Source organism: Leptosomus discolor, chromosome 2, assembly GCF_034619465.1.
Source record: "Leptosomus discolor isolate bLepDis1 chromosome 2, bLepDis1.hap2, whole genome shotgun sequence".
NCBI lineage: Eukaryota > Metazoa > Chordata > Aves > Leptosomiformes > Leptosomidae > Leptosomus > Leptosomus discolor.
Window position 1 is genome coordinate 12,450,605 of NC_141392.1, and position 21,254 is coordinate 12,471,858.

General features: G+C 40.6%; 1 protein-coding gene across 1 annotated transcript in view; it reads right to left on the bottom strand.

The window, feature by feature from the left end:
* PTPN14 (protein tyrosine phosphatase non-receptor type 14) overlaps positions 1–21,254 on the bottom strand; it is a 70,283-nt gene that overhangs the window by 6,520 nt on the left and 42,509 nt on the right. Inside the window, exons 8-16 of the mRNA XM_009957103.2 lie at positions 19,923–20,010; positions 19,167–19,249; positions 16,819–16,876; positions 13,379–13,457; positions 10,245–11,734; positions 7,291–7,434; positions 6,033–6,251; positions 1,994–2,122; positions 795–1,029 (exon numbers count right to left, since the gene is read on the bottom strand). Coding sequence (XP_009955405.1) covers positions 795–1,029; positions 1,994–2,122; positions 6,033–6,251; positions 7,291–7,434; positions 10,245–11,734; positions 13,379–13,457; positions 16,819–16,876; positions 19,167–19,249; positions 19,923–20,010 — 2,525 coding nt within the window. The remainder of the gene's footprint in view (positions 1–794; positions 1,030–1,993; positions 2,123–6,032; positions 6,252–7,290; positions 7,435–10,244; positions 11,735–13,378; positions 13,458–16,818; positions 16,877–19,166; positions 19,250–19,922; positions 20,011–21,254) is intronic.

The window sequence follows — 21,254 nt, forward strand, 5'->3', positions numbered from 1 at the left end:
TCAACATCTTTGCACCATGCTCTACTGCAGTGCCAGAGATGTGGCTTTAGTTAAATAATGGGTGAATTCCTATTACTTATTATGGTAGTGTTTATTACTTGGTAAGAAGCAGGAAGTATTATTAACTCATTACAGATGAATATAATGGCTGTATTTTCAGAAATGCATGAACCAGGACCTTATTTAATTAGGAAGGCCCTTAGCACTGCCTGGGTACATGTGGTTAGAACAGCGGCAGCGAGTTCAGACTTACTGCATACGTGACGGAGCCCTCTCCTCTTTTGCGAGAAGCCCAGTGCCTCTGGACTACTAAATGCTGGCTGTCAGCAACACGGGCCTCCTGCAAAACTGGAGGAGTTGTGCCATATTTCACTACCATCTGAACCTCTTTCACCCAGACCTCTAATCACATTTGTGTGCAGCCTAGTATCTCCTACACTCATTAGGGTAGCTGGGAAGTGGCAATAACTTATACTGACAGATCACCCAGCAGAGGTATCCTATTAGATAAAATTTCCTGAGTCTTTAGCACTGCTGCTGCCTCTTGATTTTTCCTTCTGTTACATCAGGTCTTTCAGGACCAAAAATCTTCAATCACCTTAGCTCCCACCTCTTGAATTCCACTTTTTTTCCCCTCCAAATCACAGCAAAGTATAACCTAGTTGAGGCCTTTGTACACCACAGCAATAACCATTTAATATCTATCCCAGCTGTAACTAGATGCAGTGAACTGAATCCAGTGTGAGCAACCTTTTCCTTGATGTATTTTATCATGCAAGTTAAAGAAATCTTACATAAAAAGCCTTGGACTTCTTCTGGACATCCATGGTCTGGCCAGTCAGTATACTGCAAATGCCACACTGTCCTCTCTTGTCCAGAGAGAAGATGCTTGACCTTCAGACCAGTAGTCGCATAGCAGCCGGAGTCTGTGCGGAACTTAGTTGTCACCTTGAACTTCCCGTAAGTGGCTGAGCTGTGCTTAGAGCCCAGTTTAGGCCAATAACGGTGACTCTTACTTCTTCCTCCCTCCTTAATAACAAAACAAAACCCAAACAACAAACAAAACAAAACAAAAAGCTGTCAGTGTCTTTCTGCAATTATAATTCTCTACGAACAGAGGGCACAGAACTCTGGAGATAAGACAAGTATTCTTATTTCAAATTAGTGGAAGGGCAAGCATCATCCCACAAAGTAAAGAAAATATCCATTAAAGCTTAAAACTCTCAGCCATATAATACTCCCAAGCGTAAAAATGCTTGATGAACTAACTCTTGTCTCGTGGCAAAAGCCAGCTACTGCCTACACCACCTTGGCAAGCATTGTTCTCCTGGGGAAGCCTCTCCTTTAAATGGAAGGAGTTTCTCTTCAGCAGCTTCTAAGTACGTGTTGTGGATCAGCCTTGGGAACCGGACAGTGACTTGATGTGCTATGGCACTCCCTGTGTTTGCTAAAACCAACCAGGCATAAAGCTGAAGGCAGGGTTAGTTAGCAACGTGTGCCAGTTTTTATAACATAGCACATAGTTCTTGGATTACAATAGAAGAAACTGTTTTGTTTGGCATAAGAATAAAAAGTTTTGTAATTTTTTTTTTTTTTTTTTACATGGACACTTCTACGGAAACAACAGCTTCTGGTCTCGTTTCAGTCGATAAGAGTGACGGTATGCAGAGCTGGCCTTGGACGGGGTGGAAGCCTGTGTCATTTTAACCAGAAGCAGTTCAGCGCTCTCACATTCCAATGGAAACATCTTTGTTTGGTTTGGCCAAACTGAAGCAACACAGGGGGAAGGGGGGTTCTGCTTGTTTCGCTTTAGTACTTGCCAAACTGAGTATCAGAAAGTTACAAAGATTAGCATTACAGCAGTCCAGGCATACGTTCAAACAGAGTAAGAGGAAAAAGGGTTGTTGATAGAAAAAACAGGTTACTGGAGTGGGAAGCGATGATAACAGATTTGCTCACATCAGAAAGAACTGTATTCTGTGATTTTACCTACCTCTTCAGCTGTGACCATGGCTATAACATTCACCCCCTGTTCCCACACCATCTGCCAGAAGTCATGGCACGTGTGTGGCAGAGGCCCTTGGGTAGCAATGTAGTGCCACTCCTCTCCGCCTACAGTAACCTGGGAGTAAGGAAACAAACCACCAAATACAGTGAGTGCCCAAATTCTCAGCAGCGTCTGTGCCAGAACTGCCCTTTGCACAAAAGGCACCATAACAAAACCTTTACTTCTTTGTTCTTCTACTTTTGTTCAAAATTTTGGACAACAATCATCCTTTTGATAACAGCAAATCTGAAAAAACATAATCTGGTGCTTCCAAGTCCTTTCTTGGTGCCCATAAACATAAAGCTTTGACCAAAATGTCATCTTATTTTTATTGCCATTGCACCTGGATCATACAGATTAAAAAAACAACATTTTTTTTTGAGACCCCATTTCTGATATGGCTGAAGTACAAATAAGCAGCTGACTGACTTCCCTGGGCTTGGCAACAGCCCCACGATGAAAGAAACACTCAGCACCAGAGGAAGCGCCTACACGCATTCAAAGGGCACTGCATTGCTGCAAACTAACACACAGCAGCGTAGAAAGCCTGAATGCAGATGACACCTTGCAGGACAACAGCTAAAGGCCTTTGCTGCTTAGGACCTCCCTCGATTATTTTCCACTCGGGCAAAAAATAATTTATTAAAAAGACTCTTACTACACCGATCACTGCTGGAGATGTGGCCGAGCTGTCCCCAGAGGATGCGGTTATGCCCACACACTGTACAAAGCACGGAGCTCAGACAGGCCCGTTGCCAGCGAGTGAGGAGATCAAGACAGGTGTCATTTCAAGTTACTCTTCCTCACTCATCTTGGGTCGAAGCTGCAAGCTACTATACAGTAAATCCACCAGCACATTAAATGGCTTTCAAATGCCATATCAAATTTAAAATTATCTAAAGCTGTAGTCATGTAAAACTATTTCCCAATAGATAACTGGATTACCAACCACATCTTTTAGAAATACTTGTGTATTTGCATGACGACATGCAATTAAATTATTTTTGAAGCACTAATACACAGATTTACACACCAGAAACGACGTAGTGGCCTAAGCAGACCCAGCATTACCTTGGAGTTAACCAGTACAAAATACTGCTTCATTTACCTGACCGAGGCAGATCTTCATTATTAGGTAGTTAAAAAAAAAAAATCTCACTTCTGTATAAAAAAATTATTATTTTATGACAGATTATTTGCTATACATCAGGAAAGGTTTATAAGAGCTTTTTGTGGGGGTGTTTTTTGGTTGTTTTTTTTTTTTCTCTCAACATTTTAGGTAAAAAGCCAAACCACTTTTACTGCTACTAGATATCATTTGAAAATATGCTTACTAGCAAAAAGGAAATACAGATTAACTAATCATTTTGGAAAGTTAAAATATTTTTCCTTCTCAGTCTAAGAGCTCCTAATTCTATGTATTAGCCCAGAGCCACTTCTCACAACAAAGTTATAAATCCCAGAGAAGGAGATTTACAACAGAAATACTGACACATCCATAAATATCAAGGTGCTGGCAGACAGCGCTACGAGGAGCAATCAATAACTCTGACAGGTTTAACCATACACTACATTTGAGGTACAGGTCTTTGAATAGATTTTCAGAAATAGAATCAATATATTTGTTATTCCAGCAGCTGTTCATTAAGCTGAGATGCTTGGGATTTTACACCTGTAACTAGCCCAGTGTTCATATGATAACCAATTTTTCACTGCACTGAAAACTGTTTTTAACCCTGTACGTCAGCTCATTTGCTTATTTCATAGTATACAGCATTCTCCTCTCTGAATGATGGTTAAAATCTGCAAGACCAATGCAGGTAGACCCCTCAAGCGCTCGTACTAGGTGGGAATGAATATAAACTGCACAGCACTAACCGGCACCCTGCGCTTGGACTGGCCTTGCTCGTCTGCAGTCATGAGTGCTGGTACAGTGTGACTGAGCTTTTTAAGTTAATGCTGACCTGACCCAAACAGCCAAAACAAGCGATCTGAAGAACTTTTTTGCTTAATCCATAAATTCAATTACTATCTTTTTTCTCTGATGACGATCTTTGTTTCTTAACAGCGAAGGTCAATGGTAGATAAACAGAAATACTGTAAAACTGCGGGGCTTGCAGACTGAGCAGGGAGAGCTGGAATCCTCCAGGCATGGATCTTATCAGGATGATATAGGAGTTTTCTTTGTCTACTGACTCCTGGTCCAAATATCCAGCCTCCTGGCACATGATATGAAAGGACCATAAATAGTCTGGAGGGAATGGGATGCCTGGAATGTTAACTGCATTCTAATGCCCTAACTGCAGGATATTAAAAATTGAATATTGGGCTGCAGAGACACACACACACTGTGCTACTGAGGTAAATTTCACAGATGCGATTTCACCTTCTAAGCGAAAGCACATCTGCTTGGCTCCCGTCCTCAACCTTACAAGTGTGAGAGGAAAATACTGGCAAGGACCATTGTTGTCACGTGTTAAAACATTTGTGCATGTTCCTGGGTGCTCTGTGAATGCGAGATGCGTGCGTGCCCAACACTGACACACAAGGTAAAATGTGGACTCAAAACTAGCCAGGGAAAATTCTTTTCTGGCTAGTACTGCTTTGTGGGCATAATTTACGTTAGGAATCTGTTTGGGGTTTTTTTTGGCCTCCTACAAAGTAGATGAAAAATTTTGGGCTCAGAAATCCATCATCATAGCAACGTCTGATTATGCAAAAACTTAGTATCTGCTACCTACCAGAAAAGCAATAACCTGCCAGGATCCTTGTTAAAACAAGAGGATTTAACACTGCAAATCACAACCAAGGAGGCCTGCAAGTCTCTCTAAACTTTTAAAAGGCTTTTATGCCAGGAAAATATTAATTTAACAGGATGTTTTATTTATTATTTTGGAACTTTCTTTTTAATTTGGATTTTGACAATGAGAAAAAGCAGACAGTCCTCTCTGACAACAAGAGAATCTGTCACCTGAGGGAGAGGAGTGCTGTTACTTCTCTCAGGGTAGAGTAAAAGCCAACAAAGGACTTTGTAAACAGTACAGGAAGCTTAAAGAAGCACCTGCAGTCACTGCAGGAGAGTTCACTGTTAAAACTGGCGACATTTGTAAGTAACAGTCAGATCGTATCTTAAATTATTTCTACATTGAATTAAGAAGAAATGTGAAGTTTCTTGATAAAAAACTGACTTTGAGACGTACAAGTGCAATGCAGTATCCAATCAGAGACATAGGGATCTCATTAGTAAGGTGTTCTCTTTATCAATGCATAATTAAAATAAAAAGTATTTTAAAATCACTCAACTCTCATCATAAAAGGAAGAAACACACTATTCATACATACATAATTGCAGTACTTACGTGAACATGCATTACTCGTAACTACATACTTTTTCTTTGGACATGGACCTACATCCTTGATTTTTAAAAATCATATCCTATATGCTAGTAAATGGAAACAATATTTCAGTCAAACCTTGTGCAGTATTTCCTTCAGGCTGCACCAATCAGCGGCAGGAACTCATTCTGCGTGGGTTGTTGTAGTCCCCCAGTGGCCTGCAAGGCTATCGGGACTGACAGGTCAGAACACCTACTGACCGCTCGTTCTTTCAGGTACAGGGTCACAACAGCTGTATCACAGTGCAGGTATTGGGGCTGATCTAATGCATTTTCATGAGGTTTAACAAACATGGCATCTCTATATTAACCAATAGAGACATTCCACAACCAGCTGGGCAGCGCTGGGCATAAAAAAGTAAGGATGCCTCACTAAAATGACTTCCCAGTCTCTAGCAACTAAATCAACTCATGCATGTTATTTGATAGGGGTCTTCAGAGATGCCCACACTGACACAAAGGTACAATGATGCGTTTGGACTGAGTTTCCTTCTCAGACCAGTTACCAAAAATGCTGCTGTGCATCTAGAAATGCAAACAAAGCTCTAACATACCTTCATTTGCAAAGCAAAGTTCAGGGAAGCTTTTACCTTTATGTGTGAAGCATTGATGTAGCCGGTATTATTTTCTTTGGTCGGCACCAGCTCTACTCTGTTCTCCTCATAAGGAACGACCTCCCTGATGCGGTTGCGCTCAGTGTTTTCAGGCAAGGCAGCAGTGGTGAAGATCCCATCTGCCTTTTTCTTTGGAATCTGCTCGTATTCTGTAAACACCATCCCCTCTTCCAACTTCCTCTTCAAGATTTTGCACTAAGATTTAACAGAAAGGAACACTAATCCATTAATTCTTCCTCGAAGAACGTTTACCACTAGATCCATCCATCTGTTCTTTGAGTTTCAATACACAGCCATAGCATTCTCTCACTCGTTTCTTTTTTCAGCTGCAGTTACATGAGGAAACACGACACACTTATTTCAACTGAATGAAACCACAAGCAAATTTTACATTTTTACATTCCACCTCCACATTTTTAAAGACTGATACCATAAAAAGCAAAACCATGCTAAATACAATCCTGGTTCAGTATGAATTTGTATATGATTTCACCACAATAGATACTTGTAAAATTATTTTAAATTTATCTTTTTAGGAAGAAGACCATATTGTGAGAAGTGTGATGTGGTCCACATTTTCAAAATACTCCCTAACTTGCAAGTATGCAATTTCTGTGGTTGAACACAACCCCACATACATACAGGCAGTGGTTAAGCTCTGTTGTCTGCGTACCAGACAACACAAGGCTGCAAGCTTCTATCCAGAAGGCCAGAAAGATTCTTCGCAAATATGTCTCTCAAATCTTAACGGCAGCAACTGTTTTTAATTTCTGAAACTCCATATACGTGCACACACCCACATGCACAAACATCAGGAGGCAAACAGCTGCTTTTTTTTTTTTTTTAAATTGAATCCCGTTAGAGACATTAACTGAACTCTTCAGTTGTATCAGAACATGAAAGACGGTATCTATGGATGATCACCGCAGGAAGATTGTCTGATCAAGTGAAAAATGTGAATGTTAGGTTTACAGCTTGATCTTGTATGACGTTGTATGATCACATGAAATAGTGAACAGCTCATTTTCAGTGACTTTAGGAAATGTTTAAGACATTTAACACTTTGCCAGCATCCAAAGACACACCAGTGTTAACCACAGACCTTTTCCATTAATGGCTCTGAAAACTTTTAAGAGAAATTTTTTCACATTTGAACTCAAATTTTAGTATTTTCGAACCTTCATGCTGCTGGGAACAAAGGGAACAAGCAACATTTCATGAGCCTCCATCTTACCCTCTCATCCATTGGCACCTTGGCGACTTCATCCTGGCTGTCCTCCGGCACTGGAACCCTAGCAACTGAGAGTCCGTTCAGTGCTGCCAACATCAAGGGCCTCTTCTGGGCCTCCAGGCCTGCCATCTTCTGCTTTTCTAGATTCTTTTGGCAAGAAAAGGCACGTTTTCATCTCTGTGTGATTATTTATAATGCCAGTAAAATGCTGGAATGTTTTTTTAATCTCCAAAATCTGCAACTCTCTGGCCAAGGAATGCAGATGATCACCATTAGCATCGTAAATTCAAACACAACCTCTATTCTTCCTGTTATTCCTCAAAGGCCTGCTCCTACATGAGCACAGAATTTTAATTTCAAAGAAGCAATCCCAGCATATAATACAGTTTACACGCCATCAAAAGACATACAAATACAATCTTGCGCATTTTTCTGCAAACACTATTCTGAATGTAGGACATGCAAAGCATCACCCTGTTACGTTAAAGTAGCACTACTGTAGCCAAGATACCTGGGGCATCTTTTAAAAAGCAGTAATTTCAATCTGTTACTACAAACAATAAAACACAGGCCATTGTTTCTCTTCTGTGATGGCAATACTTAAAATGAGAAGTCTTCTGATACACTCTGCTATTATGGCGATTCAAATAGCACCCATGATATATTTTACACTAAAAACTGAGCTCACATATCCCAGAAATCGAATGTAACAGCAGCCAGGGAGGGATATCGTTTATGGTATTCATGCATCGTGTTATGCCGTGACATGGAGAACCAGAGTATGAATTTTAAATTCATCCCGCTGCCCTCCTCATGCCACTGGGAGCTGAAACATCAAAAAAGAAGGCAGACCATCTCTAGAAGTACCCTAATTAGGAATATTTTATTCCATTTCCTTAACAGTTCTTTCTGCTGGATTTGGAAGGAGAGATGAGCACAAGGGAAGGCTGGGTCTCAGCACACATATGGAAGTGGTCACCACACAGGCCACGCTCAGCTCCTACAAACACACTACTGAGCCTGAATGCCCTCAGACATATATAAATGGCTTGCTTTTTTCAAAAGCCTGTGAGCTTTTTCACCACTGGCTTCTTCCAGAGCACTAAGTAAAAAACAAACAAAAAGGCAAAACAAAAAAATCAAAACCCACTCTGCTTTCTTTTCATAATTTCAGAAAGAAGGAAAATGCAAGTATTTTTTATTTGTTTGGGGATTTTATTATTGTTACTACTTGCAAGGTAAAATAGAAAGTCTGGGTTTAAAAGATCAAGGTCAAACTACCATTAATGTAACGTGTGATTCCTATAACAAAAGGAAAGTCTGCATGGGTTAAGACTGCTGATCTAGGCTGAAACCACCTTAAAAGCTTAATGCTAAGACTACACCTCTACTTTCAAAACAACAACAACAACAAAGCACCTTTTGACCAAAGGCTGCTCTTAACGATTATTCAGAGGAAGAGTACTCAAACAACATCTCTAAGCTCTGTTTTCACCTTCATTTCCACCTTTGGGTTCTTGCTTCTCAATATATTTTCTTTCCTCAGAAGATCAAAAGAGCATATATATGCTTCTTGTTACACCACTGTCTACAGTATTCATTCATGAAAGACCATGCTTTATAGTCAAGTATCTATTTAAAGTTTAAGAGTCTGCAAGGAGTAAACTCAGTCTCCACGATACAAGCTAAGTGGCCAAAGTTTGATTCCTAACCATTCCACCTGTGCAAGGATCACCAAGAAACAAGAAGCACTACACATATGTTTAGAAAATTTCTTTGAATATACAGTAGTATTTAAATCTAACTAGTTACTGATCTAGTACATTACAAACACTTTTCTGCTTTGGAGCACTTAGATGCTTTACTAATTTGTTTCAGGAAACGTTTTTGTTTCAGACCTCAATTCTGGGAAAAAAAAAAAAACAAAAAACAACCAACCAAGAAAACCCCCCAACAACCAAACCAAAAAAAACCCCCAAACACGAACTACGGCACACACTTTGCTTTCTCTGACTGCAGTTGCACTCCCCAGAGTGTTACATAAAGCACCTACGCAGTCACGAAACGGTAAGCACCCCTCTTATTTCTGCCATTGCTTACATGGACCCCTTTAAATATTTTTGATTCTAAATTCATTGCAAATTTAAATGGATCCTATTTCTCATACTTAAACACATTTAAGAGAAAAAAAAAACAAAACAAAAAAAAAAACATAAACCCAAACCAAATCCTCAACCTCAGAGCCTCTACATGTGCCGCTTCTGTAATTATTTAACCAGTCATTCATTTAGTCATTGGCAAAACCAGCAACCCATATTCTACAGCTACCAGTGTTTTATTGAGGTAACTATGTTATATAAAGTGGCGGGAAAGGAAATCAGAGATCATTTAACAACTGAAAAGTTTCCACTGTTATATATTATATACTATAATGTGATACTCAACATCCCTGCAAAGGAGGAGTAAAACGCTAGCACTGGAACACAATCACCCACCCATCCGAGCAAATACATTTCAGACTCACCCTGCCCCAAATCTGTGGGGGCTAAGGAGCCACCCAGGCAGAAGGGGAGCAGGCATGGAGGGGGGCATTGCGGTCAGCCTCCCCATCACCTGGCTGCGTGTGCTGCCACCCACCTTGGGCTGGCACTGCTGCCAGGTGGCATCATCAGCTGGACCAGACACGGATCTGGCCAGCAGCCGACTAAGCACAGCGGAGGAAGCTGACAAGCCCAATAGCAGTGCATGGGATCAGCCCCTTTGGTGGCCATACAGACCCACGAAACCAAATTATATGTGGCACTTAACACCACATGTCCTAACCTTAAGCAAATCACCATCTTCCCACCCACGTGTTCCCCCAAACAGTTAACTGACCAAACACTTTTCTGGAATGGAAAACGACCTGTATGAGTACCGATTTCCAAGAAGCCACTGCAACAGAGGAAGGCACTTACCCTCATCATGATTTCTCTTTCTATAATGCTGTCCTCGATAGAAAACATTTCAGACACAGGCCTTTCCTTGACAGGTTCTTTCTTGACCCGCTCCTTCACGCTCGTGAGGTCAGGCTCTGAGATGGAGGGCCCGAGCGAAGACCCGTTTATTGTCATTTGATCAGTTCGAGAGACACTAATGGCTTTGGAAGGCCCTGGCCTCATGGCCTTGGCCCTGGCTACAGCCACAGAAATGCTAACATGGTCCTGCCTCAGGGCTCCATTGCTGACACTTTTACGAGGCCCGGGATACTCCGGAGGAGGTTTATTTGGTATTCTAGCTAAAGCAGCTTGCAGCTGAGCACTGTACTCCATGCTTTCGTGGAGGGCTGTTATTTGTGACACAGATTCTGGGGTTTCTTCTTCCTCTTCGCTTTCACTGCTGTGTATCAGCATTGTGGCATCAGAGAACGTCTTTTTGTGATGATAATGAGGAACTTGCTGAACTTCATGCCCTATCTGAACAGACTCTTCTGGCTGCACCTGCTCCCGCAAAGTGTTCCTGCGCGGCAGAGGGGCGTTTAAAGTCTTTAATGCCATGGCTTCAATACCACGTACCATATTGCTGATGACCTCCAAACTATGGCGCTTGTTCACAGCTGCATGATGCTTCACTGCCATGAGGGGCTCGCTGACCTCCTGCAGCGACTGACGGACAACCGGCGAGCTGTCCTCTTGGAAGGTCTTTACCGAGAGCTGGACTTTGCGAGTGACCAAGTCGGGACTGCTCCCACTGACGTACTTGTGCCGGTGGCTTGCCAGGTCTGGCGTGCTAGTGGCAGGGCGCGGGCGCGGGTATGGAGGTGGGGGTCTGAAGAGATAGTTCTTTAACATGTGAGCGGTGTTGTAACTCTGGCTGCTCTGCAGCTGCATGTTAGCCAGTTCTGGCGTGCTGACAGTGTGGGATATGGCGCTGGCTGCTGTCTTATTTTGCACAGCATTGTTAGGGTTCATTTGGTCAGACGGGGCGACAGGCTTGTTATAGCCAGTACCCTGGGGCCCGTACGCAATCGTGTACGGATGTCGCTCTCGAATCTCAGGCTGACTGTAAACTAGGTCTTCCGGCTGGTTATAAGCATGTGTGTTTCCAATATTTAGATTCCTCAAAGACTGACTTTGGCTATCCATCTGGATCACCCCTCTCTTCATCTGCCTCATGACAGTTTCATAATCTGGAGTTGGCCGGTAAGATGGTACTATGATTGCACTATGCCTGTGGCTGGGGATATAGTCTGGTCTCATGATGTCACTTCCAGGGATGCTCAAATTTGAGGACATTGGAGATGCCTGGATGAAGTTCTGTGAGCGATTGAGGGAGTTCATGCTGTGGGCGCTGCATACGCTCCCGTTGGGTCCATTACCATTCAAGTAGCCGAAGTCCACTGCACACCTATCCAAACTGGACTGAGACCTACCGTAGAAAGTTTCTTCATTTCCATGGAAAATGCTATCTGTGTAGAGCAGAGATAAAAATGTTGACAATTTTAACAGACAAGGACTCATTCAATGTTAACACAACTTCAAATGCGGTCTGCACCAATGAATACAGAGACAGCTTAGTGTACAACAACTGCAGGGAACATTTGGTCTTGGGAGCATCCTTGAGTCACTGAAATAGAACTAAAACAAAGCTATTCATGTAAACACTCCCAACAGCAGAATATGGTAGTTCAAAGCCTTGTGGGAGACATGAAAGGGGAAAGAGAGGAAGTATTTCTGCCTGTGGTGGCAAGGAAGAATAAAGTGGCATCTTCCTCAGGATCCTGGAAGGATTCACTGCTGCTGCCACCTTAAAAACTCAGGCTGTTAGCCTATGGTAATCATAAAAGTTCTCATGTCTTTTCTGTTGGTGCACTGCTGTCTGCCATTCGAAGTAGCAGAGGACTGTGAAATTGGAACTCCTACTTCAGATCAATCAACAGTTTTGAGGATCTGAAGTATAACACAGTAGAGTGATCAAGACCCAGCGGAGGGGGGGGGGGGGGGAAGATAACCACTCTACAGATGCACTAAAGAATATTAAATACTTCAGCGAAGGACATTTGAGAGGGAACCAAGATGGTAAAGATGATGTCCTGGATCACAAGTTCACTGCAAGACTATCCGTGTTGAAAATCTCATGAGAAAAAAGTAGCAGCTCCCAAAACTCTGAAATTAGCTAGTTCTTCAACAATATAGAGAAGTCTGTGGCAAAACTAAGGGAACTTTACAATCCTTCTAAAACTGAGAATATCCCCCTTCAGAGCCTCAGCTTCATAGTAAAACAGTAGTAGCCACTAAGTAAAATCTTCTGCTATATGCAAGGAACGATACTGACTGGCTCCTTTCAAAACTTACCAAATTCTACCTCAAAATGAGTCAGACCACCACAACTCTAAAACGCTATCAGGTATGACTAAGAGCCCCTCTGCCCGTGAGAGCACTTCAGCTGTACCTCTCATGAACTGCAAAGAACGTAGCCTAACAGACCTGGCTATGCGTATTCCAAAAGGCGGTGTGGTTAAAGGCGTGAGACTCAAGGTGTTTAGGGGCTGGGCTCCATTCCCAGCCTTGATCAAAGTAACCTGGTACAACCTCTTAGAGAAATTATTTGTTAAACGTGGGGGTAAAAATAGTTAACCCTCCTTATGCCCATAAGGCTAACAACGCAGGCAGATGTTGGTGAAAAATCAGCAGAAAAGATTATCTAAATATACAGTTTCATGACCAGCACACTATGATTTCCCCTACAGCAAAAGATACTTGCCATCTCCTTTTCCCTCACTCCATTTCTCTCCCTGGCCCCAGCTGGCACTGCTTTTCAGTACAGCCATCATACTTCCATTAGAAATTATTTTTTTCAGCTCACTGAACTGGAATACCAAGTTTAAGGTCCATATAATCATGCACAGACATTTTACAGAAATTTGAAAACTGAAATTGGACTTTAAACAGAAGACTTACTGCAACATTAACTATAAAACTGCTCGCTCTCCTCCAGCAGCAGCTCCCATTTGACCATGATGGCATTAGAAATGTAGACATAAGGCTTAGGAGCTTCTTTGCATACACATAAAATTGAAGTCCATCAAAGGAAAAATACATGTTCTAGGTACCTTGTGAATTATGTGTTTCAGTGTAGTGTTCTCCACACTGGACATGCATAGGAGGCAGTATAAATGGATGTTGTCTTGGCTGAAATAAAAGCACAAGGAAAAAAAAAAAAACATTAGGAACTTTGTTTGCTACAATTTTTGCAGCTTAAACAGCAAAAATGGTTCTATGCCCTTTCCACTGAATACTGCTCTTTCTTACTCAGCCAAAGAACATGGCTTGGCATTTCTTTACAGAACAGAGAATAACATTTTGTAAATTGTTTGCTAAATTTTGTTACAGAGCCCAAAGCTGACCAGTTAAGACTCCTTTAAGCTCAACCACTTCTGAAAACAACATCCAGACTCCCAGCTCACTTAGAACTTTTCAAAAGTTTATTAAAAGCCCTTGCCCTTGAAGAATTAAAACAAACCAAACACCTAATCAGGACCAAAGCAGAAGACGGAACAAATTCAAGGACCTAGAACACTCTTACACAAGCAATAGGAACACATATGGAGTTAAAATAACTCTGAAATTACACAAATATCAGATTCCCTAGATAACGTATTGGAGCCTTCCTCGAACAATCTGCACCGCAACAAGCCTTTTAACACAGCAAGTATCACAGGGGGCAATTCAGCATTAAACCAGCATGATCACCTGCAGCAAAATAAATCACAGCTGATACCACATTCACCAGCTTTGTCCATCGGTAAACTGATGTGTTTTGCAATCACATTTTACCACCTGCAGTGTAATGTCCTGTTTGGTGTCACTGAGCAAAGTTTATGAAAAAATACTTTGATATATGAAGTAAGCAGAAAGAGGACACTCTTGTCTCGTGAAGATGGCTTCCTAAACAGCAGAATAAAGGCTTTTCATCTAGGCTGATTCAAGTAGTTCAAACTATTAAGGAATACTTGATGCCCAAGGCAAAAAAGAAAGACCAAATAATTTACCTTTGCATGCATAGGCACAAAATAAGCACCACATAAGTTAGCAACTGAATAGGGGGTGGGGAAGGGGTTAAATTTATGTTTTCTATGTAAACGGGGAAAAGGAATGAGAATCAAAGAAACTGAGCACACATTTGAATTCTTGCATACAAAATTGCTGTGTTAAGCCAAAGCTGGAAGATGACAGGAAACATTTCTGCTGCAACAATTAATTCCAAGGGTACAAAACTCTGCTCTTGCCGAGCAATCTGGATAAACAAGCCTGCTGCTGACAACCAGAGTAGCAGAGCTTAGTCTGGAACAAACCAAGATGTCAGAAAGCCTAACAAATGGGGGGCAGAAGAAAAGTGCAAGGGAGGAGAAGGGACTTCTTCTGGGAACGTACAGATCTGGAGCAGACAGCTGTGTTGGTGATAGATGTTATGGGAGGTATCTGCAAGGAACTAGGGATAATTTTTTTTTTTTTTTTTTGGAAGGCACACCTGCCTCTTTTGGCAAAACAGGAGAAGTTTGAGGTCTACAGAACGTCAAATTAAGGATCACTTGGGGTTTGGGGTTTTTTTTTCGGTTGTTTTTTTTTTTTTACATCAGCTAATTAAACACATCATATTAAGATCTCCTACACTGAGGAGGTTTTGCTGGAAACCCAGCATCATTGGATGGCCTGACAGGAAAAAGAAACAGCACAAAAGGGCTTTAAAAAGTAATAATAAAATACAGGTTTCACCATGATGCCAAAACATATAAAGGGTCTCAACTGAAAGTAATGAACGTGATCCTCAGTGAAGTGGCAGAGCCTCCCCCCAAAGATTCCACTTCACGTCCGATTTAGGCCTACTGATTTATTACCATACAAGACAAATAAATAGGTAGGTGTACAAAGGTATGTACAGTGCAGACAACAGTCAGGAGGGCTTTTTTTTTTTCCTCCCCAGAGAGAACTGTTCCAACAAGTTAACAAAACAATTACGAAAAAAGCAGTTAAAAGTTCAATGTGAACGGTTAGCAGCCCAGTTCACTTTTTAATTGATGAGCACGCATTCCTCCTCTTGATGTTCCTGAGACTTTGGGTTTTTTTTAAAAAAAAACTTGTTGCATGCTTATGTTCAAAACAAAGAGGCAGCAGGATTTGTTTTTTCCTTTGAAAAAGTAGATTTCCATTTTTCACATCTAATGTAGAAGGCAGCTCTCTTTTTCCCCTTGTGATATATCAAGAGGCCACAGCACAAGAATGCAAAGCACATTTCATTTCTTCACCTTCAGTTTTTTGTAGTCGTCTCCAGGGACCAAACTAGCGGATACCAAAAATACTGTAAATATGCCTCAGAGAATGTAATACACAGCCTGCGTATTGCATTGTGACACCTCAGAAACATGCTAAGAATGAAAGGACAAAGAAATCTGGAGCTACAACAGCTTTCCTGCCAATGGCTGGGAAACACAGAATGCAGCTTTTAGATCTAATGGACCATATATACGCACACAAGAAAATGGCCCGTGCTGAAATCTGCAAAGATAAAGCTATCCTAATATCAGTACCTGCTTAAGCTTAATTGTGGAACATTTTCACAAGCTGTAGCCACAGTGTGGGGGTACATCAAGAAAACACTCCTGCCTACATTAGCTGTCTGTCAGGCAGCAATAGGCTAATGGAGTTACCATCCTGGGAAGGTCTACAAAGCAGGTATCACCTAAATCACACGTGAAAACTGGCAACCCACATACAGATAATATTGCCTTCTGTCTAAGGAATCAGCAGTGCTGTTGCTACTCTTATTTAAGAGATTCTGAATTACTGTAAGAAATACTGACATGCTAGGTGTTAAAATTGGATCCAGAAAAGTGTCCTTACAACTGGCCAGGGAAAAAAAAATACTCCCAGAGATTTTTTTTGGTCAAGATTTCAGGAGAAAGTTACCCAGTTTTGTCAGATTTAGTATTTATGGAGATTAGTTAAATGGAAACAAATACAGCTTAAGAAAAACTCCAAATCACAATCTTGTATGGCATATAATAGTTTTACTAAAAATCACAGTAACTTCATGCAGAAAAAATAGGCCCTTAACCCAGGAAGTTGGTAAACTGTAAGTAGACTTTATACAAAAACATAAGGAATGAAAGAAATGTGAATGAGAAGCTATAAAATTATGTAATGACTAGGTTTTGCTCTATACAGCACAAGACACTTCAAAATTCTTTCTAGAGGATTATTTTCTCTGTAAGTTGAAATAACCTCAATCCAGTAGAACAGATGTCCAGTTTCTGCAGGGCGAATAAAAATATAATGCCTTGAAGACTGTAATTTTTAATACTTAATGGTGATATTATCCAGTTAAATTAATCAACCTGGGCAGCCACACCCTTGAAACTCATTCCAATCATCTTGCCTACAAGAAATAAGTTAATGTGCTTATTTGAAATTTAGAAAGTATTCCATCTTACATAATGCCCCATCCCATTAGAAACGGTACAGACATTCTTAAAGACCCCACCGTGGCACGTACCAAGGATGACCTACTCCAAGTGGGCCGTCGTCGGATAGGGGGAGGAGAACTTGATTGTCTGTGGAAGAAAAAGTACAGAGAAATACTAGAAACTACAATACTTCAATTCTGATTCAAGAATGAATGGGGAAAAAAAAAAAAGAGATGAAGAATCTGTAAGTAATGCTCATTAATGAGATTTTAAAAAATATGAATAAATAATTCAGGTTCTTCTCTAAATACAGGAAGTATTCCAGTTCCAAAATACACATGCCTTCTGTTCATTATCCTATTTAGCTTACTTGGAAACACAAGAAAGAAAAATTCTGGTTTAAAAATGAATCAAACAAACAAGTCTCTTAAGCAATAAAAACTGAACATGGCGCACAGGCAGAGTCTCAGGTGACTTAAGGTGAACAGTAAAACAATGACAATTTTACGAAATTCATAGCAATCACTGCAAAGCAATGCGCACAGATCAGGAGGGAAAAAAAGCAACTGGTTAGATAATACTAGCAGAGCCACATACAGCGTTAGAGTAGCCAGGTGCAATGGAAGGAACAAGGAGTGTAGAAGGGAAAAAAAATGAAGGGAAAGAAACAAGTTGAAGGAGGCAGAAATATAGTGCTTACGTGGCGAGAGGAAAGGTGGAATTTGTCCTCTTACAGTTTCTGATCTGGTGAATGATGTTACGTGTGATTAGAGGAAATGCACACAGGAAAACAAACAACTATCATTTTAACACAGAAGGCAGGAGAATTATTTGGCTAGAAAACAACATTGGTGTACGCTGCCATCAATATCTGTGGTTCTAACACAAAAGCCAATACCACATGAGGCTGTGGTAAGGAGAGCAGTTCTAATGACAAAAATATATTTAAACTCCAGTGATTTCATCAGTGACCTCCTGACGTTCCTTATCTTTATTAGTCCAAATATTTTAAGTTGTATATGAAGCCGTTACATACACCCAGTTCACGATAACCACACACATACGGCTCAGTGTTTAGAAATCAATGCGATCCAAAGCTATTGCTTCTGTAGTCTGGAATGCGAATGGCAACAGATCAGTCCTCTCTGTTGACCCAAATATGGAGCTTCAAAGGGGAAATATTCCAAGATGACAGACTAATATTTTGTTTTCTTTCTTGACTGTCACAGGGGAGACAATCAAGAGCTTCTTTTGAACTCAATTCCTCTGAAACCATTAAAATTAAATTTAGTATTGGACTACTGAAATGCATTATGTGCTGCTAAGTAACGTCTTTTCTGGTCTTCCACTCACCTCCCAGGAACTATAAGTGCTATCTGAAATCTAACAGCTCTTTTCTGTAAAACAAAAGATTACCCTGTGCAGTTCACCTCACTGGTCACTCCAATACTCTTAACTTGCTGCATGTTAATACAATGTGTGCATACGTAATATTAGAAAGCTAGAACTTCCAATCTTCCCTTCATCATTTTGGCTTTATTTTCCAACAGATGGCATTACCCACCCGAACAGATGGATGTCCAGCTCTAACTAGAGCTGTTCATAGAGATGAAACTTCGTCATATCTTTCCAGCTAACTAAGCCGGTAAGTTTTGCAAGGAATTAATGTGCCCATTGCTATACAAACCCAGCACGTCAAGAAAATTTATCACAACTCCAAACTTTTGAAAGCTACGTTTATCTCAAACTAAAATTGCTACGTGCTGGCATAAATGAGACAACCTCAGCTGACAAACAGACTTTGGAATTATAACTAAAGCCTCATGAATTCTTCCGTCAGTTAGGATGAATCCTCCTGTGCAAGAGGACTAGCTCAAGGCCAGTTTGTTAGTAAGTGCTTGAAGTAGAGCCTAAAGGAGACTGCAGGTTCAGATTTAGTCTCTGCTGCATTGTGCTAGTATGGTTATACAGATTAACGTTCCCAGGTGTCCTCCCTTGTTTGGTGCGCACAAGCAGATAAATTATATCACCCAAATTAGAAGGTGACAACCTGTGTTTTCCACCGACCTCAGCTGCCAGATGGGTAGCGCATCTTCAAAATGCTACTGCAGTTCACATGTTGGCATGTTAAAATACGTCACCTTTCACTCCAGTTATGTACTAATACTCTGGGTTATGAATGGCAGAGACCAAGAGCTTCAGTTCAAGATTATCTGTCAGATTTGACTACTGGAGAGCATCAAGCCTCACAAGGCTCAAAATGAAATTTCATTCTCAATTGTCTGTTCTTGCTGATGGTTAAAACAAAACTAGAAAAAAGGGAAAGGGGAAGAGAATAACTGACACAAGTGACTAGAAAACACAAAACCAGACATGCCAAAACTCAGATCAATTCCAAAGCAGGGTGTCAGAAAACAACTCCAAAGAGAGTACTCACTCTGTGCAGATTTTGTTCTGTTTGTAAAACTTGTGTCTTGCTGCAAACAGCCGTGAAATATATTTGGCATTTTCAAGATCATCCTTTAAACACAACAAAAGATAGGTAAAAAAATAATCATACATTTTGTTATTCTTACCAAGAAGTAACAAAGAACAGCTTTAAAAATCCGGTTGCAGTAACACTTGGTAAGGTGCTTCACATACAGAATCTGGCTGCCACAAACACGTCTAGTGCCCTCAAGAGCATTCAAGGCATTGAATTACTGAAACACAGTGGCATGCCTTTACATGCTGCCACTTCACCGCTAAGTCACAGCAGGAGGGGAGGAGGGACGACAACAAAAAAAATGGCTCAAGCTTGCTGGTCCAGTTTCTTTACTGGCCTTGGTTCAGGGAGATGTGGAGTGATTTTAAATAGCGCAGAACATCACTTAGCTTAGGCCCCGTTTGTACAAATGCTTATGCTGCTACATTTATGCCAGCATGAAAGACAGCGTGGCACCGTGGATGTTTCATCCAACAAGCACTTTAGTTTTTTGCAGACTTCTCAGCACAGTATACTTTGGGATGCTTGGAAGAGAACACAAATATTGGTAGCTAAATGAAGTTAACTTCACTCTCTGCATCAAGTGAAATGTGAACTCGACTGGGGGGCGCTGGCTTACGGTGAGCCCTTTTGGGAAAGTGGAATTTTAAAGCTTTGTTTTTTTATATAAGCAGCTCTCTTGATGACACTGATTAGATCATTTCTTACTGTGTGAAAGAGCACATTCTCTTCTTTGTTGATCAACTCTAGAACAATTGAAGACTTGTTATGTGCTATATTCCCAATGTCATTCCACCTGTAGAGTAAAAAAATGTGGTAGAGTTTGCCAACACATACATTCAAACATTTCACAAACACATTAAGAATCCCTTAGTCAACGTTAGTCTTGTTTTATGTAAAAGCTTTTCAGTAGCTGTTTGGTGAAGAAACATGGCCAGGAAAATAAGGAAGTCATGCTCTCATTAAAGGAAAAACAGATATTCAGCTCTTATATCCAAAGCAGGAGAGTGAAAAGCTCTCTTTAAAAGCACCAATTTGAAGACTCATAAGAAATGATACATTGAAAATACATTAATGATAAACATTTTACAGAACTGTGGCATTGTTGAACTGATTTGATTTTAGCCACGTGTAACAGAGTCTTTAACTTTTATTTTTTTTAAAATAGTGCCATTCCTCTCCAAATGCTGTTTCCAACTTTCCTCCAGTGCCAGTTCTTCCTAAAGAAGGTTAAGTTGACAACATGGCTATATAGGCTATGCATACCATGTTAACACTGGTTTTAAGTTTGCAATCTTTTTCCAAGTAATTGTCAGGTTACCCAAGATCAGAGTTATAATCTTCTTATAAATAGCTGACAGACATTTGCGTACATTGCATGCAATCCATGGGGATAGAAAGGACTTGTTTGTTCTGTTTGCAGCATGCATTCCTCTTCATGTCATGGCAGGATGCTTAAAGTGCCTGTTTCCAAAGAGTAAGGATCCCAGCACCAACTATCATTTCTACATGTAAAGAAACTTCTGAAACTTCTTGCTTTTGTCAGCTGGCACAGTTACAGGATTATCTAATTTCTTCTCAAAATTAAATATGCAAAATATCACCTACGTGAAAAAGGGAGCCCATTTTTGAAGATGACCACTGAAAGCCCCAACATTCCAGCTGAAGTCTGATACAAGCCTCAGCTACTGACTAAAAATTAGTGCACCTCAAACACAAATTTTTGGCTACACAAATGTTCATATTCTAATAACTTGAAGTGGATTTTTCCTAGTCCCTGTTAACACCAACAGTAACAGAAATACCCACCAGAACAGTAGCAAAGAAGAATGAGTGAAACCCTAGCCTCCCTGGAATCATGGAGAATTCTAGCAACATTTTCATACAGAAAAAACTTTTATAAGAAGTAACAAAAGGAAGTTAATGGAAAGGCTTAAGTTATTCTTAATAACCAAAATAAACAGCAGAACAAATAAATAAGTGACACAGCCAGGATCTTCAAAATTACAAAATGAGAAAGTTCAGCTTTTTTTTTAGTGG